This window comes from Lepisosteus platostomus, chromosome 6, assembly GCF_059453375.1.
Source record: "Lepisosteus platostomus isolate fLepPlt1 chromosome 6, fLepPlt1.hap1, whole genome shotgun sequence".
NCBI lineage: Eukaryota > Metazoa > Chordata > Actinopteri > Semionotiformes > Lepisosteidae > Lepisosteus > Lepisosteus platostomus.
Window position 1 is genome coordinate 5598392 of NC_142616.1, and position 18699 is coordinate 5617090.

Genomic DNA, 18699 nt, shown 5'->3' on the forward strand with positions numbered 1-18699 from the left:
CAACTCCCAGCATGCTCGCCGAGGGCGCTCTGGCTGAGAGCGCTCCACACTCTAAGATAACAAGCACCACGAACAGAGATTTATCAATGTCAATTAGAAAAATGGAATTTTTTCCACATATATGAAGTCGAGTAAATAGATACACATTTCTATGTTGCTTTTCTAGAAACGAATACAGACCATTTTGAATTCCTTTGTATGCTGATGTATGCAATTTGTAGTGTAGTGTAGTGTGACTTTTGCCCGTTTCTTGCCAGGATAGGCTCCGGCTTCCCCGTGACCCTGTACAGGATAACGGGCTTAAATAATTTCCAACTTCACGAACGCACGCTGCGCGGAAACCTTGCATTAGATGTAAAGTAGCCTCAAATTGAATTCTTAATCAAACGCGAGTCTGGTTGTGCTCTGCTTCCTTCGTGTTCTGTTCTAAATGAAATGTAGTCAGCTTTTGAAAAGCATGTGACAAAAGAGCTAAGAGTGGACTTTCGGAGACACAGGCCACACACTCCCAGCCCACTCAGTATTGATGGAACGGAAGTGGAAACAGTCACCAGCTTTAGGTTTTTGGGAATTCACATTTCTAGAGATCTAGCCTGGACTGTGAAGAAGGCTCAGCAGCGCCTCTATTTCCTGAGGTGTCTCAAGCGCTGGGGGATGCCAGTACCTGTGTTGGTGAACTTCTACCGCTGCACCATCAAGAGCGTCCTCACCAACGGGATCACCGTGTGGTATGGCAACACCTCTTCGCGAGAAAGAAAGGCACTGCAGAGAATGGTCAATATGGCCCAGAAGATCATCGGCTGCGGTCTCACCGAGATTAAACAGCTCTATGAGGACCGCTGCCGTGGTAGAATTCTGGCCATCACAGAGGACAGTCACCACCCCGGGCATGAGCTCTTCACCCCACTGCCCTCAGGCAAGAGATATAAGAGCATACGGACACTGACCACTAGATTCTTCAATAGCTTCTATCCACAAGCAGTGAGATTGGCGAACACATTTAGCCATCCCCCTCGGACCACACCTACACCATCACCATCTACCTCATTGTAATTTATTTATTGTACGTCTCCAGTCATTGTTTACACGTCTGTATTGTTTACATTCAAACTGTCTGCATGTTTACTTGCACATTGTCTATTGTTTGTTTGTATATTGTCTTGGTGCACTGACTGCACTTTGTGTTTTTACACTTTTTTTAACAATCGAGAGACTTTCTGTCAGTAAGAATTCCATTGTACCAGTACATGTACCAGTTACATATGGGAATAAAGTTCAAGTTCAACTTCAAGTAAAAAAATATTGAATTCCTCTGTATTACCCTGTTTTGCTTATAAAACACTAACAGAATTACACAAGGGTGGTCAGATAGCAAACACAGGACAATGAGCAAGTTATGTAGATCCATCAAAGACAATCGGAGCATCTGCAGAGATGTCCATTTCTGTTTGGCAGCATGTGTTTTCTCACGTGTTGATCGTCTTCAGATCAGGTGAACGATTAACGCAAACATGCAGCAGGTCCCCAGCGGAGACTCAGTCCGACGGCGCTTCCAGGGGTGAATTCGTAGTCTGGACTCGGATCCGGGTCCGAACAGCTAATATCCCAGCCGCAGCCGGGATGTCATTACAAGGTCCCGCCAGGAGATGGAGCCCGCAGGCCGCCGGTGGCGCCCGAATACCGTTTACCTGCTGTAACCTCCTGCCTTTGACATGCGCTTCCTGTGATGCTACAGCTGTGCCCCGTGAAGTTGACTCAATATACAGAAAATAATGTAAATGAAACAGCATAGGGAGACAGCGTAACATACTGTAATAATACATAAAAAATGACACAAAATCAATAATAATAATAATTGTTTACACTTATATAGCGCTTTTCTGGACACTCCACTCAAAGCGCTTTACAGGTAATGGGGACTCCCCTCCACCACCACCAATGTGCAGCCCCACCTGGATGATGCGACGGCAGCCATAGTGCGCCAGAACGCTCCCCACACATCAGCTCTCAGTGGGGAGGAGAGCAGAGCGATGGAGCCAGTTCAGAGAGGGGGGTTATTAGGAGGCCATGATGGGTAAAGACCAGGGGGAAATGTGGCCAGGACACCGGGGTGACACCCCTACTCTTTTCGAGAGACGCCCTGGGATTTTTAATGGCCACAGAGAGTCAGGACCTCGGTTTTACGTCTCATCCGAAGGACGGCACCTGTTTACAGTAGAGTGTCCCCCGTCACTATACTGGGGCATTAGGACCAACACAGACCACAGGGTGAGCACCCCCTACTGGTCCCACTAACACCTCTTCCAGCAGCAGCCTCAGCTCTCCCAGGAGTCTCCCATCCAGGTACTGGCCAGGCTCACACTGCTGAGCTCCAGTGGGTTGCTAGTTGTGAGTTGCAGAGTGATATGGCTGCTGGCTATATTATTATTATTATTATTATTATTATTATTATTATTATTATTATTATTATTATTATTATTATTATTATTATTATTATTATTATTATTATTATTATTATTGCGGCGGCTCTGTGGTTAAGGCTCTGAGCCTGTGACTGGAGGGTTGCCGGTTCGTATCCCGTGGCCGGCAGAGGTATCCTACTCTGTTGGGCCCCTGAGCAAGGCCCTTCACCCCAGCTGCTCCAGGGGTGCTGTATAAATGGCTGACCCTGCGCTGTGACCCGAGGCTTCTCACTCCTTGTCTGTGTGTCTCATGGAGAGCAAGCTCGGGTCTGCGAAAAGACAAATTCCCAATGCAAGAAATTGTATATGGCCAATAAAGTGATCTTATTTTATGCGATATTTTAGGTGATTAAAATAATTATTTCCGAAAGTTCATACGAATCACTAACAGAAAGGTCAAGGGACGCTTTTATTTTCGAAGTCAAAGAGGGTGGTGATGCAGACTGAGTTAATATTAATATCATAGTCATCATCGTTGCAGAAAAGACACATTTTTTATGAAGACAAACCGAGAATCGCCCGTAATTAGCTAAACGCTGTCGTAGCAGGAACCGAGGCGAGAGGTTTTGTTGGTTTCCGGCGGAGGGCAATTTCCGGCGCACCCTGGCCGGCAGATTGGTGTCACTGCTTCACCGTCCCCCCAGCGGCTGGGCGATCATGGCGGCTGAGTGTAGGTGAGTGGTCAGTTTTTAACGGGCTTTTTCTACAGTTAGGTTTGGCTAGAGGGCCGAGACGTAGCGGGGCTCGGCGTGTCAGGGGGAGACGACGCGGGACGGAGCCTGTTAACATTTTCGACTACTTCATTCAGTTACATCAGAGGATGGCGCCCCGAAAACTGTCTCGTTGATGTTTGGGTTAGCTGTATCACAGGTGATGACAACAGCAAGCAGCAGGAATTCGTGTTTGAGTTCTGCCTGACCCGTTTTTAACTGGACTAGTGGGTGTTTGGCCGGTATTCGGTTTAATGAAGACGGTGTGCACTGTTGTGTACCGGAGTTAGATTTCTAGATGATATACTGAATTTGACATGACATCGGTGTTTTCTGAAGTTCCCGAAGCCCCGCGGGAAAGCGAACAGGCTGTGTGCCGCCGTACCCCACTCCAGACTGACCTATTTTAATATGAGCTGGATATTAACTCCCAGTGACACTGACAGAGCTGTCTGAGACTCTCCAGGCTGGACTGGACTGACTGGACTGGGAGCTGGATTAGTTATTAACTGGGATTATAATCAGACTCCACTGACACTGACAGAGCAGTCTGAGACTCTCCAGGCTGGACTGGACTGACTGGACTGGGAGCTGGATTAGTTATTAACTGGGATTATAATCAGACTCCACTGACACTGACAGAGCAGTCTGAGACTCTCCAGGCTGGACTGGACTGACTGGACTGGGAGCTGGATTAGTTATTAACTGGGATTATAATCAGACTCCACTGACACTGACAGAGCAGTCTGAGACTCTCCAGGCTGGACTGGACTGACTTTACTGTGAGCTGGATTAGTTATTACCTGAGATTATAATCAGACTCACACTGACACTGACAGAGCAGTCTGAGACTCTCCAGGCTGGACTGGACTGACTGGACTGGGAGCTGGATTAGTGATTCACTGAGATTATAATCAGACTCACACTGACACTGACAGAGCAGTCTGAGACTCTCCAGGCCTGGCTGGACTGACTGGGCTGCAGTGTCCAGTTGATCCCGTCCAATCTGATGCTATGTGTCTCCCTCTCTCGTAGCGTGGACTCAGAGATCGAGGTCCTCCAGTCCATCTATCTGGATGAGCTGACCGTGACACACGGGCCTGACAGGTCAGTGTCCGTGAACCCGCTCCCCCCCCAAACTCAAGAAAAACATCTCTCTCTCTCTCACGCAGCGGTACAGGGACACCGATCAGACGGTCCGCTCCACTCCAGAGTTTATCGCTGCTCCTCTTGCGATGCGCCCGACGCAGCACCCGGGACCACTGCAGGATTTACAGGCTGTTCCAGGGATCAGACCCCCGAGCGCTTGGAGCCGGTGGGATCACAGCGAGGGCGCATGGCGGCCCTGGAGCAGCGATAAACTCCGGAGCCGATCCGACCGCCGAGCAGCGGGAGTCCCTGTACCGCGGCGAGAGAGCGAACGTGTGTCTCGAGCAGCGGGGGTCCCTGTACCGCGCTGAGAGAGCGAACGTGTGTCTCGAGCAGCGGAAGTCCCTGTACCGCGCTGAGAGAGCGAACGTGTGTCTCGAGCAGCGGAAGTCCCTGTACCGCGCTGAGAGGGCGAACGTGTGTCTCGAGCAGCGGGAGTCCCTGTACCGCGCTGAGAGAGCGAACGTGTGTCTCGAGCAGCGGAAGTCCCTGTACCGCGCTGAGAGGGCGAACGTGTGTCTCGAGCAGCGGGAGTCCCTGTACCGCGCTGAGAGAGAGAACGTGTGTCTCGAGCAGCGGGAGTCCCTGTACCGCGCTGAGAGGGCGAACGTGTGTCTCGAGCAGCGGGAGTCCCTGTACCGCCGTGAGAGAGAGAACGTGTGTCTCGAGCAGCGGGAGTCCCTGTACCGCGCTGAGAGGGCGAACGTGTGTCTCGAGCAGCGGGAGTCCCTGTACCGCGCTGAGAGAGCGAACGTGTGTCTCGAGCAGCGGGAGTCCCTGTACCGCGCTGAGAGAGCGAACGTGTGTCTCGAGCAGCGGGAGACCCTGTACCGCGCTGAGAGAGCGAACGTGTGTCTCGAGCAGCGGGGGTCCCTGTACCGCGCTGAGAGAGCGAACGTGTGTCTCGAGCAGCGGAAGTCCCTGTACCGCGCTGAGAGGGCGAACGTGTGTCTCGAGCAGCGGGAGTCCCTGTACCGCGCTGAGAGAGAGAACGTGTGTCTCGAGCAGCGGGAGTCCCTGTACCGCGCTGAGAGGGCGAACGTGTGTCTCGAGCAGCGGGAGTCCCTGTACCGCCGTGAGAGAGAGAACGTGTGTCTCGAGCAGCGGGAGTCCCTGTACCGCGCTGAGAGGGCGAACGTGTGTCTCGAGCAGCGGGAGTCCCTGTACCGCGCTGAGAGAGCGAACGTGTGTCTCGAGCAGCGGGAGTCCCTGTACCGCGCTGAGAGAGCGAACGTGTGTCTCGAGCAGCGGGAGACCCTGTACCGCGCTGAGAGGGCGAACGTGTGTCTCGAGCAGCGGGAGTCCCTGTACCGCCGTGAGAGAGCGAACGTGTGTCTCGAGCAGCGGGAGACCCTGTACCGCGCTGAGAGGGCGAACGTGTGTCTCGAGCAGCGGGAGTCCCTGTACCGCCGCGAGAGAGAGAACGTGTGTCTCGAGCAGCGGGAGTCCCTGTACCGCGCTGAGAGGGCGAACGTGTGTCTCGAGCAGCGGGAGTCCCTGTACCGCGCTGAGAGGGCGAACGTGTGTCTCGAGCAGCGGGAGTCCCTGTACCGCCGTGAGAGAGCGAACGTGTGTCTCGAGCAGCGGGAGTCCCTGTACCGCGCTGAGAGAGCGAACGTGTGTCTCGAGCAGCGGGAGTCCCTGTACCGCGCTGAGAGAGCGAACGTGTGTCTCGAGCAGCGGGAGTCCCTGTACCGCGCTGAGAGAGCGAACGTGTGTCTCGAGCAGCGGGAGACCCTGTACCGCCGCGAGAGAGCGAACGTGTGTCTCGAGCAGCGGGAGTCCCTGTACCGCCGTGAGAGAGCGAACGTGTGTCTCGAGCAGCGGGAGTCCCTGTACCGCGCTGAGAGAGCGAACGTGTGTCTCGAGCAGCGGGAGTCCCTGTACCGCCGCGAGAGAGCGAACGTGTGTCTCGAGCAGCGGGAGTCCCTGTACCGCCGCGAGAGAGCGAACGTGTGTCTCGAGCAGCGGGAGACCCTGTACCGCCGCGAGAGAGCGAACGTGTGTCTCGAGCAGCGGGAGTCCCTGTACCGCGCTGAGAGAGCGAACGTGTGTCTCGAGCAGCGGAAGTCCCTGTACCGCGCTGAGAGAGCGAACGTGTGTCTCGAGCAGCGGAAGTCCCTGTACCGCGCTGAGAGGGCGAACGTGTGTCTCGAGCAGCGGGAGTCCCTGTACCGCGCTGAGAGAGCGAACGTGTGTCTCGAGCAGCGGAAGTCCCTGTACCGCGCTGAGAGGGCGAACGTGTGTCTCGAGCAGCGGGAGTCCCTGTACCGCGCTGAGAGAGAGAACGTGTGTCTCGAGCAGCGGGAGTCCCTGTACCGCGCTGAGAGGGCGAACGTGTGTCTCGAGCAGCGGGAGTCCCTGTACCGCCGTGAGAGAGAGAACGTGTGTCTCGAGCAGCGGGAGTCCCTGTACCGCGCTGAGAGGGCGAACGTGTGTCTCGAGCAGCGGGAGTCCCTGTACCGCGCTGAGAGAGCGAACGTGTGTCTCGAGCAGCGGGAGTCCCTGTACCGCGCTGAGAGAGCGAACGTGTGTCTCGAGCAGCGGGAGACCCTGTACCGCGCTGAGAGAGCGAACGTGTGTCTCGAGCAGCGGGGGTCCCTGTACCGCGCTGAGAGAGCGAACGTGTGTCTCGAGCAGCGGAAGTCCCTGTACCGCGCTGAGAGGGCGAACGTGTGTCTCGAGCAGCGGGAGTCCCTGTACCGCGCTGAGAGAGAGAACGTGTGTCTCGAGCAGCGGGAGTCCCTGTACCGCGCTGAGAGGGCGAACGTGTGTCTCGAGCAGCGGGAGTCCCTGTACCGCCGTGAGAGAGAGAACGTGTGTCTCGAGCAGCGGGAGTCCCTGTACCGCGCTGAGAGGGCGAACGTGTGTCTCGAGCAGCGGGAGTCCCTGTACCGCGCTGAGAGAGCGAACGTGTGTCTCGAGCAGCGGGAGTCCCTGTACCGCGCTGAGAGAGCGAACGTGTGTCTCGAGCAGCGGGAGACCCTGTACCGCGCTGAGAGGGCGAACGTGTGTCTCGAGCAGCGGGAGTCCCTGTACCGCCGTGAGAGAGCGAACGTGTGTCTCGAGCAGCGGGAGACCCTGTACCGCGCTGAGAGGGCGAACGTGTGTCTCGAGCAGCGGGAGTCCCTGTACCGCCGCGAGAGAGAGAACGTGTGTCTCGAGCAGCGGGAGTCCCTGTACCGCGCTGAGAGGGCGAACGTGTGTCTCGAGCAGCGGGAGTCCCTGTACCGCGCTGAGAGGGCGAACGTGTGTCTCGAGCAGCGGGAGTCCCTGTACCGCCGTGAGAGAGCGAACGTGTGTCTCGAGCAGCGGGAGTCCCTGTACCGCGCTGAGAGAGCGAACGTGTGTCTCGAGCAGCGGGAGTCCCTGTACCGCGCTGAGAGAGCGAACGTGTGTCTCGAGCAGCGGGAGTCCCTGTACCGCGCTGAGAGAGCGAACGTGTGTCTCGAGCAGCGGGAGACCCTGTACCGCCGCGAGAGAGCGAACGTGTGTCTCGAGCAGCGGGAGTCCCTGTACCGCCGTGAGAGAGCGAACGTGTGTCTCGAGCAGCGGGAGTCCCTGTACCGCGCTGAGAGAGCGAACGTGTGTCTCGAGCAGCGGGAGTCCCTGTACCGCCGCGAGAGAGCGAACGTGTGTCTCGAGCAGCGGGAGTCCCTGTACCGCCGCGAGAGAGCGAACGTGTGTCTCGAGCAGCGGGAGACCCTGTACCGCCGCGAGAGAGCGAACGTGTGTCTCGAGCAGCGGGAGTCCCTGTACCGCCGTGAGAGAGAGAACGTGTGTCTCGAGCAGCGGGAGTCCCTGTACCGCCGCGAGAGAGCGAACGTGTGTCTCGAGCAGGGGCCAGCGCGTCTGGGGCGTCCGTACTGCTGTTTGCCTTGGCCACTGTTTCCTGTGTGCGTGTGCGTGTGCGTGTGCGTGTGCGTGTGCGTGTGCGTGTGCGTGTGCGTGTGCGTGTGCGTGTGCGTGTGCCCTGTTCTGTGACGCCATGCTCACACCCTCTCTCTCTCTCTCTCGCTGTCCCTCAGCCAGTACCCCTGGCTGGTGAGCATCACCCTCTTCCCCTCCACGGCGCAGGACTGCGACAGCCAGTACGTGCGACTGACCCTCTCGCTGGCCCTGCCTGCCCAGGTGAGGCTGTCCGTCTGTCACACAGGACACTGAAGGACACTGAAGGACACTGAACCACCACGCCGTCGCCCTCCCTGTGCCTGAAGGCTACGACTGCAGCCTCCTTCTGTGTGTCTGTCTCTCTCTGCCTCTGCCTCTGCCTCTGTGCCTGTCTCTGGCTCGCTGCCCTGTCCCTGCCCAGGTCTCTTTGTGTGCCTGTCTCTGTCTCTCTGCCTGTCTCTGGTTCGCTGCCCTGTCCCTGCCCAGGTCTCTTTGTGTGCCTGTCTCTGTCTCTGTGCCTGTCTCTGGTTCGCTGCCCTGGTCTCTTTGTGTGCCTGTCTCTGTCTCTGTGCCTGTCTCTGGCTCGCTGCCCTGTCCCTGCCCAGGTCTCTGCATTGCACAAGGAGCTCAGGAATGTGTAAGATGCTGGGAGCCCAGTAACAACAGGGGTCATGTTACTGCACATGATGTAACTCCCTATCTCTCAATGCTGGCGTTCCTCTTGCATAACTGCTGGTAACCTCACCCCTGTGTGAACTTGATCCTAACATTTCAGGAGTTCTAGTCTCACATGTTACACAGGTTACATCACGGGTTTGAAAGATAGTAGAAACCTTTTTCAGGAATGCAGGTTCCTTGATTTCAATCAAGTGTGCATGCATATCGTTGACTACACTAGAGAGCACTGAAGGACTGGGGCTCTCAGGGCTGAACTGAGCCAGTTACTGTCTTCATGAGTCCAGACTCACAGTGACCTTTAACCCCTGACTGAAGACACTAGAGCACTGAAGGACTGGGGCTCTCAGGGACTGAACTGAGCCAGTTACTGTCTTCATGAGTCCAGACTCACAGTGACCTTTAACCCCTGACTGAAGACACTAGAGCACTGAAGGACTGGAGCTCTCAGGGCTGAACTGAGCCAGTTACTGTCTTCATGAGTCCAGAATCAGTGACCTTTAACCCCTGACTGAAGACACTAGAGCACTGAAGGACTGGAGCTCTCAGGGCTGAGCTGACCCAGTTACTGTCTTCATGAGTCCAGACTCACAGTGACCTTTAACCCCTGACTGAAGACACTAGAGCACTGAAGGACTGGAGCTCTCAGGGCTGAGCTGACCCAGTTACTGTCTTCATGAGTCCAGACTCACAGTGACCTTTAACCCCTGACTGAAGACACTGGAGCACTGAAGGACTGGGGCTCTCAGGGCTGAACTGAGTTACTGTCTTCATGAGTCCAGACTCACAGTGACCTTTAACCCCTGACTGAAGACACTAGAGCACTGGAGGACTGGGGCTCTCAGGGCTGAACTGAGCCAGTTACTGTCTTCATGAGTCCAGACTCACAGTGACCTTTAACCCCTGACTGAAGACACTGGAGCACTGAAGGACTGGGGCTCTCAGGGCTGAAGTGACCTGAAAGACTGTTCCTGCAGCACCAGTCAGGCTCGTTCCCCTGTCTGTGCTGTAGTTGTGACCTGAAGCCCATCCTGGCGTCATGATCCGACGAGTCCTGCCTCCCCGCTTTCGCTTGACGTCTGCCGCGTCCTTATCTCCCCTCGTCCGCGCTCTCCTTCCTCATTCCGTTCCGGAGCTGCCCCTCCCCCGCCCGTCTGTCGCGGTCCGTCTCGCAGGGCCACGTGGTTGTTGCTCTGGGAGAGCCACGCTTCTGCCGCGGAGTCGCTGAAGGCCTTCGCTGGGCGAGATCCGCGGATCGGTTACCAGCCAGGCAGCCAAGGCCGAGTGCAGAGTGGCTTTGTTCTGGTGAAATATGCAGATGGGATGACGGCCGAATTCTGCACTCTCTAGTGTGCAGTATCTGTAGGGCCTGTGTTATAGACTGTATTGATTTTTCACTGTTAAGATTATCTCCAGGATCTGTTTTAGGGTCTGTGTTCATCTCTCTGTTTGTGGAGTGTCTCTGGGGTCTGTATGAGGGTCTGTACTAATCTCTCTGTGTGAGGAGTGTCTCTGGGGTCTGTATTCAGCTCTCTGTTTGAGGAGTGTCTCTGGGATCTGTATGAGGGTCTGTACTAATCTCTCTGTGTGAGGAGTGTCTCTGGGGTCTGTATGAGGGTCTGTACTAATCTCTCTGTGTGAGGAGTGTCTCTGGGGTCTGTATGAGGGTCTGTACTAATCTCTCTGTGTGAGGAGTGTCTCTGGGGTCTGTATGAGGGTCTGTACTAATCTCTCTGTGTGATGAGTGTCTCTGGGGTCTGTATGAGGGTCTGTACTAATCTCTCTGTGTGAGGAGTGTCTCTGGGGTCTGTATGAGGGTCTGTATTTAGCTCTCTGTGTGTGGAGTGTCTCTGGGGTCTGTATGAGGGTCTGTACTAATCTCTGTGTGTGGAGTGTCTCTGGGGTCTGTATGAGGGTCTGTACTAATCTCTGTGTGAGGAGTGTCTCTGGGGTCTGTATGAGGGTCTGTATTAATCTCTGTGTGAGGAGTGTCTCTGGGGTCTGTATGAGGGTCTGTATTAATCTCTGTGTGAGGAGTGTCTCTGGGGTCTGTATGAGGGTCTGTATTAATCTCTGTGTGAGGAGTGTCTCTGGGGTCTGTATGAGGGTCTGTATTAATCTCTGTGTGAGGAGTGTCTCTGGGGTCTGTATGAGGGTCTGTATTAATCTCTGTGTGAGGAGTGTCTCTGGGGTCTGTATGAGGGTCTGTATTAATCTCTGTGTGAGGAGTGTCTCTGGGGTCTGTATGAGGGTCTGTATTAATCTCTGTGTGAGGAGTGTCTCTGGGGTCTGTATGAGGGTCTGTATTAATCTCTGTGTGAGGAGTGTCTCTGGGGTCTGTATGAGGGTCTGTATTAATCTCTGTGTGAGGAGTGTCTCTGGGGTCTGGATGAGGGTCTGTATTAATCTCTGTGTGAGGAGTGTCTCTGGGGTCTGGATGAGGGTCTGTATTAATCTTCGTAGGGGGTCTCTCTGATAGATGCTTTTCTCTCTCTCTCAGTACCCCAGCTGTCCTCCAAAGATCTCCATTCACAACCCCAGAGGTCTGTCAGATGAGATCCTGCGCAGGTAAGGAACCCAGCTTTGTGATTCTGTGCCGAGCAGAATTTATTCCTCCCGCAGCGATGGGCAGTGTGTTTTGATGACTCTCTCCCCCTCTTTCTCTCCCCTCACACGTTCTCCTCCTCCTGCTCGGCTCCGCTCTGTTCTTCGCTCCCTCTCTCCCAGCGTTCAGCAGTGCCTGGAGTCGCTGGCTCAGTCCTCGGCCGGGGCCCCAGTCCTGTACGAGCTGATCGAGGTGAGCGAGCGAGCGAGACTTGTCCCCCCCCCAAGCGTGTGTGTGTGTGTGTGTGTGTTTTCGTCTGACAGATCCTTCTGTGTGGAGTTTGCGCGGTCTCCCTTCGGTCGGCGTGGGTTTTCTCTAGTGTGCTTTTCCTCCCAGCGAACGCGCGGCCCCTCGTGCGGTTGTACAAGCGGACTGGCGCTCCGTGCGGACTCTCGTCCCGCCCTGTGCGTCTCGCGTTCCCTGGACAGGACAGGACAGGAGTCCCAGCTGGTCCAGCGCAGGGGGGGTAGGTCAGGGTGAGGGGGGAAGGGTCAGGATGAAGGGAGGGAGGGGTCAGGGTGGAGAGGGAGGGGTCAGGGTCAGGATGAGGGGAGGGAGGGGTCAGGATGAAGGGGGGAGGGGTCAGGGTGGAGGGGGAGGGGTCAGGGCGAAGGGATGGAGGGGTCAGGGGTCAGGGCGATGGGACGGAGGCCGTGGCTGAGCTGAGCAGAGGGCCTGGAAGCTCGGGTGGGTGAAAAACGTCACCCGCTCAGCAGCAGGAGGAAGGCTGGGTGGGGTGGCTGTCCTGTCTGTCCTCACCAGAGCTGCGATAGCATCGCTCTCTGACAGCTGACGGCAGGCCCGGAGCCTGCCCTGACGTCCCATAGACCCGCAGGAATGAACGCCACATGTCTGTGCACACACACAGGCTGAGGGTGTGTGTGTCTCATGCACTGGTGTGTGGGTGTGTCCAACTGTGTGTGTGTGTGTCTAGGTGTCTGCATGTATTTGTAGGTGTGTTAAAGTGTAGGAGTGTGTGTATTCACAGTGCGGGGGTCTGGTGTAACGATGTGTGTGTTCGCAGTGCGTGGGTCTGGTGTGACAGTGTGTGTGTGTGTGTTCGCAGTGCGGGGGTCTGGTGTAACGATGTGTGTGTTCGCAGTGCGTGGGTCTGGTGTGACAGTGTGTGTGTGTGTGTGTTCGCAGTGCGGGGGTCTGGTGTAACGGTGTGTGTGTGTTCGCAGTGCGGGGGTCTGGTGTGACGGTGTGTGTGTGTGTTCGCAGTGCGTGGGTCTGGTGTGACAGTGTGTGTGTGTGTGTGTGTTCGCAGTGCGGGGGTCTGGTGTAACGGTGTGTGTGTGTTCGCAGTGCGGGGGTCTGGTGTGACGGTGTGTGTGTGTGTGTGTTCGCAGTGCGGGGGTCTGGTGTAACGGTGTGTGTGTGTGTTCGCAGTGCGGGGGTCTGGTGTAACGGTGTGTGTGTGTGTTCGCAGTGCGGGGGTCTGGTGTAACGGTGTGTGTGTTCGCAGTGCGGGGGTCTGGTGTGACGGTGTGTGTGTGTGTGTGTGTTTGCAGTGCGGGGGTCTGGTGTAACGGTGTGTGTGTTTGCAGTGCGGGGGTCTGGTGTAACGGTGTGTGTGTGTGTGTGTTTGCAGTGCGGGGGTCTGGTGTAACGGTGTGTGTGTGTGTTCGCAGTGCGGGGGTCTGGTGTAACGGTGTGTGTGTGTGTTCGCAGTGCGGGGGTCTGGTGTAACGGTGTGTGTGTGTGTTCGCAGTGCGGGGGTCTGGTGTAACGGTGTGTGTATATATGTGTTGCAGAAAGCCAAGGAGATCCTGACAGACAGCAATATCCCTCATGGCCAGTGTGTCATCTGTCTGTATGCCTTTCAGGTACAACTGTCTGTCTCCCTCTCTCTGATCCTCAGTGACTCTCTGTCTTTGTTTCTCTAACTCTCTGTGTCTCTCTGTGTCTCTCTGTGTCCCTCTCTGACTCTGTCTCTCTGTGTCTGTGTCTCTCTCTCTCTGACTCTGTGTCTCTCTGTCAGTGTCCCTCTGTCTCTGTTAGTCCTGTGTGCTGCAGTCCTTTCTCCCCTGCTGACCCCTCTCCCCCTGCTTTAGGATGGTGAGGTCTTCACGAAGACGCAGTGCTATCACTACTTCCACTCACACTGCCTGGGGCGCTACGTCACGCACTCCGAGAGAGAGCTGGGGCACAGACTGAGGGAGAGGCTGGAGGACAAGACCCTGCAGAGCCCCCCTGAGGTCAGAGAGAACTTAATACACACACACTGACTGGACACTCCAGTACATTAACACTGCACTGAGAGAGAGGGGTTAATACAGACACACTGACTGGACGCTCCAGTACATTAACACTGCACTGAGAGAGAGAGGGGTTAATACAGACACACTGACTGGACACTCCAGTACATTAACACTGCACTGAGAGAGAGGGGTTAATACAGACACACTGACTGGACACTCCAGTACATTAACACTGCACTGAGAGAGAGGGGTTAATACAGACACACTGACTGGACACTCCAGTACATTAACACTGCACTGAGAGAGAGGGGTTAATACAGACACACTGACTGGACACTCCAGTACATTAACACTGCACTGAGAGAGAGGGGTTAATACAGACACTGACTGGACACTCCAGTACATGAACACTGCACTGAGAGAGAGAGAGGGGTTAATACAGACACACTGACTGGACACTCCAGTACATTAACACTGCACTGAGAGAGAGGGGTTAATACAGACACCCTGACTGGACACTCCAGTACATTAACACTGCACTGAGAGAGAGGGGTTAATACAGACACACTGACTGGACACTACAGTTCATTAACACTGCACTGAGAGAGGGGTTAATACAGACACACTGACTGGACACTCCAGTACATTAACACTGCACTGAGAGAGAGAGGGGTTAATACAGACACACAGACTGGACACTACAGTACATTAACACTGCACTGAGAGAGAGAGGGGTTCATACAGACACACTGACTGGACACTCCAGTACATTAACACTGCACTGAGAGAGAGGGGTTAATACAGACACACTGACTGGACACTCCAGTACATTAACAATGCACTGAGAGAGAGGGGTTAATACAGACACGCTGTTTAAGACTGAGCGTGTCTTAAACAGGCCAGGCCTGCTGCTGGTGTAGCAGAGAGGCTGGAAACAGTCTCAGGAATATTCTCTGGGTTGGGAGCCCAGCAGGGTGATGGGCTGAGAAACTCCCGTTCATGGAAACAACACAGGCTGGCTCTGTTACCCCCTGTTGTGTTATTACCCTGTTGTGTTATTACCCTGTTGTATCTTAGCCTGTGTTGTGTTAGGTTAGCCTGTGTTACATTACCCTGTGTTGTGTTATGTTAGCCTGTGTTAATTCCCTGTGTTAATTCCCTATGTTGTGTTAGCCTGTGTTGTGTTATGTTAGCCTGTGTTATTACACTGTTATGTTAGCCTGTGTTAAAACGTCCCCTCAGCTCCAGCGGGCCGCCGGTTGCGAGTTGCAGGGTGGTATTGCGGGCCCCGGTCCAGACATAGGTCCGGCTCCACTGCCTCAGCTGAAGGCCTTCCGGGCCAGGACCGGACCTGACCGGACAGGATTGAAAGATGGGTGGGACGAGCCAGGTCTTGTCTCGCTGGGGGATTGATCAGGGAGGGAGATGGGGCTTCGCGATCACTGTCGTTACCTGGCTCTTGAAGCTGAGGTGAGCCTCGCGTTGGCAGTATGGGGGCCTCTTCTGGAAACACAATCTTCGGATCTCTCCCTCGCTCACACAGGAGCTGACGGTGGTGTGCCCAGTGTGCCGGGAACCTTTGACCTATGACCTGGAAGCTCTACAGACCTCGCCTGCCCCTCAGTTCCCCAAGGTGAGGCTGCTCTCTCTTCCTGTTGCCCTTCAGTCCGTCAGCCAATCTCATTCTTACAGCTCCAGGACCAGGACTGGAGATCTGGGGTGACCTGTGAGACGAACAGGACTGGGGCTCCCCAGGACCAGGGCTGGAGACTCCCTGATTTGGGGTGACCTGTGAGACTAACTGGGCTGGGGCTCCCCAGGACCAGGGCTGGAGATCTGGGGTGACCTGTGAGACGAACTGGACTGGGGCTCCCCAGGACCAGGGATGGAGACTCCCTGATTTGGGGTGAACTATAAGACTAACTGGACTGGGGCTCCCCAGGACAAGGGCTGGAGATTTCCTGATTTGGGGTGACCTGTGAGACTAACAGGTCTGGGGCTCCCCACGAACAGAATTAGAGACCCCTGATTTACAGTGTGTCTGTCTGACCTGTTCCCCTCTCTCTCTCTCTTTTCCATCCTGGTTGCTATAGGAAACCTTCTCCCCGGGGGCGGGGTTTAGGCAGCAGTGGGAGGAGCTGAAGAAGGTTCTGGAACGCCAGCGCGCGCGGGGTGGCATCATCGACCCCGAGGCGGAGCGAAACAAGTTCCTAATTCACATCAATGAGGTGAGCCAGGCGAAGTCACACACTGTGTCTGCACGCGTACGGCGCTGGACTTGAGTGTGACCTTGTTAACTGAGGAGATAACGGGGCTACTGACCTTGTGCCTCGTCTTTTATTTCTTTCCCCCTTGCGGATTTTTAAATCTTACGGTTCTGTTTCTCTTGCTCCTCCGTCTGCAGGGTCCTGCGGAAGGCAGCTCGTCCCCAGATCCTTCTAGCCAATCAGCTTCCACCTCTGTCGCGGCAGCAGCCAATCAGCCCTTCGTACTACCTGAGCAGACCCCGGAAAGGGCCGAACAGGCGAACCAATCGGAGCGCAGGGGCGGGAGAGGAACTCGCAAAGGGCCCATTAGGCCTGAGAGCAGAGACCTGCCCACATCGGAGAGCAGCGGCCAATCACAGGGCAGGAAGTGGAAGAGGTTCCAGCAGCCAGAGCGCGGGGGGCGGGAAGAACAGGCCAGCAGCCAATGGGAAGCCGGGGAGCCCGGCGGAGGCAGCCAATCGGAGAAGACGTCAACAGAGGCCAGTCAGCTACAAGAGGATTTAGAAAAACTTTGTCTCCAAGGACAGACTGAGTTGGCCTCAGGGACAGCGGCTGTTGCAGGAAATAGCCAATGCGCAGCAAAGCTCCAGGAAGGTCCCAGCCAATCGCAAAGCAGAGAAGCTGCGAGGGCGGGCCTAACCCCATCAGATAAAATGGCAGAGGAAGGGCTGGACCCTCTTGAGCCTTCTGTCAATGGGGAGGGGCTAGGGAATCCACCAGGTTCAGGGGTCAGGAGCATGGCCGTCCAATCAGAAGTCAGGCTGGATCGGGGGAGGGGCCAGCGGCTGACAGGCAGTCACCCCAGCCAGTTGCAGCATGAGAGACGGTCCGCCCAGGAGCACTGGGACAGCGGGAGGAGGTGGGGCCAGAGACGGGATTTTGTCCAATCACAGCCCCTGGCCTTCAGGAGGATGGACCAATCGGAGGCCCAGCTCAGGAAGGGCTTTCACCCGTGGGAGGGTGGCGGGCGGGGCCAGGGCTACTGCGGAAACAAGGGCTGGAACGCGCCCCGCAGGGGGGGCGGCGCCAGCCGGCGGAAAGGGAGGGGCCTGGAGCAGAGGGGCGGGGACAGGGAGCGGAGGACCACCCATGTGGAGAGGGAGTGATAGAGCCGACCAGCAGCTGGAGAACTGGGGATACATGGGCATCACCTGTATGTCAGACATTTTTGTTTCTCCTGTCTTCTGCGCAAACATGGTCTAATAAAAGTGGTGGAAATGCACATGAAATGCGAGACGGTCCTTGTCTGAGCTCCTGCCTCTCTGCCCCGCTGAGCCCAGTGTGCTTTGCCGTTGGACACGCTGATATGTTCGTTCCGGGCTGTAAAGGGGCCCGTCTTGTGTTGACGGGTAGAAAGGGCTGATCGTTTCTGGGCTCGAGCGAAGGAGGCCAAAAGTCAAATAAAAAATAACAAATCACCCGACAGTCTGGCCCCCTGGCGTGTATTGTGCCTGGTTCCGGGTGTATCCGGGGACAGCCCTCCAGCCAGGAGGTAGAGGGGCGAGTCCTGTGGGACAGGAAGAGCCCTCCCAGCGGAGGACTGAGCTCCTGCCCTGCCGGTGCTGATCCATCCTGGTTTGTCAAGCGCAAGTCTGGGATTAAAGAGGCCACATACAAGCTGTGGGTTTCAGATGCACACATGTGCACACACACACATGCACGCTTGCTCCCACACACACACAAGTGCACGCTTGCTCCCACACACACACAAGTGCACACACACACGTGCACGCTTGCTCCCACACACACACAAGTGCACACACACACACAAGTGCACACACACGTGCACGCTTGCTCCCACACACACAAACGTGCATACTTGCTCCCACACACACACACGTGCGCACACACACACGTGCATACTTGCTCCGACACACACACCCACGTGCACACACGCACACGTGTGCACACTGGTTCACACACAGGTGCACGCTTGCTCCTACATGCATGCGCACACACACGTGCACGCTTGCTCCAACATGCACACGCGCACACACACAGGTGCACGCTTGCTCCCACATGCACGAGCACACGTGCACACGTGCACACGTGCACACGTGCACACTTGCTCACATACACACACGTGAAATGCACGCACATTCCAGGACGTTGGGCTCCATTCCTTCCAGTGTCCGGTTCTCGGGGTGTGCAGATAGAAAATTGCAGGGTCCCCATGTTTGAGCCGTTGTTAAGCAGCGCTGTCCAGTCCTGATCCTGGGGGGCTGGCTGGCTGGCCGGCATGTCTTCAGCCCAGCTAGTCTTACAGGACACCCCAAATCAGAAGGTCTCCACCCCTCTAGCTACAGAGCCCTCTTCCAGTTACTGTAGTGTCACGGGTTAACCAAAATCGGGGGTCTCCAAGCCTAGTTCCGCTGAGCCCCCCTCTAGTTATTCTAATAGGTCACCATCATATCCTCTGAATCAGAGGGGCTGAGGGCCTCAAACACTGATTATGGACCAGGGATGGACCCCACATGGCTTTTGCACTCATTTATGTCCCCCTCTTTTTGGGGGTGCCCCAGCTGGTTTCTGCACCAGCTGCACTGACTCTGATGGAGCTCGGAGAGCCCCCCCGTTTACTTACAATGGAAGGTACCTGTGTTTCAGGCCTCATCTGGCCTCATCTTGGGCGGGACCCCAGTCCTACAGAGCTGGCAGCAGACCATCGCTAGCTTCGTCAGGTTTTGAGTTCTCGCGCACTTTTTGATCCTCGAGCTCCGCGGACGGCAGGGATGG

At 55.8% G+C, this 18699-nt stretch overlaps 1 protein-coding gene across 1 annotated transcript; it reads left to right on the forward strand.

The window, feature by feature from the left end:
• Positions 1-3043: 3043 nt before the first annotated feature.
• rnf25 (ring finger protein 25) lies at positions 3044-17192 on the forward strand. Its single transcript, XM_088637426.1, has 10 exons — positions 3044-3136; positions 4208-4279; positions 8350-8452; positions 11388-11455; positions 11615-11684; positions 13250-13321; positions 13550-13693; positions 15240-15329; positions 15790-15924; positions 16101-17192. Exons 1-10 carry the CDS (start codon positions 3120-3122, stop codon positions 17067-17069), a joined length of 1740 nt encoding a protein of 579 aa, XP_088493552.1. The 5' UTR covers positions 3044-3119; the 3' UTR covers positions 17070-17192.
• Positions 17193-18699: the final 1507 nt, after the last annotated feature.

Coding starts and splice junctions, on each gene's coding strand:
- rnf25 (XM_088637426.1), top strand. Junction 11,685..13,249: donor TCCTGTACGAGCTGATCGAG/GTGAGCGAGCGA, acceptor TATGTGTTGCAG/AAAGCCAAGGAGATCCTGAC. Junction 15,925..16,100: donor TCCTAATTCACATCAATGAG/GTGAGCCAGGCG, acceptor CTCCGTCTGCAG/GGTCCTGCGGAAGGCAGCTC.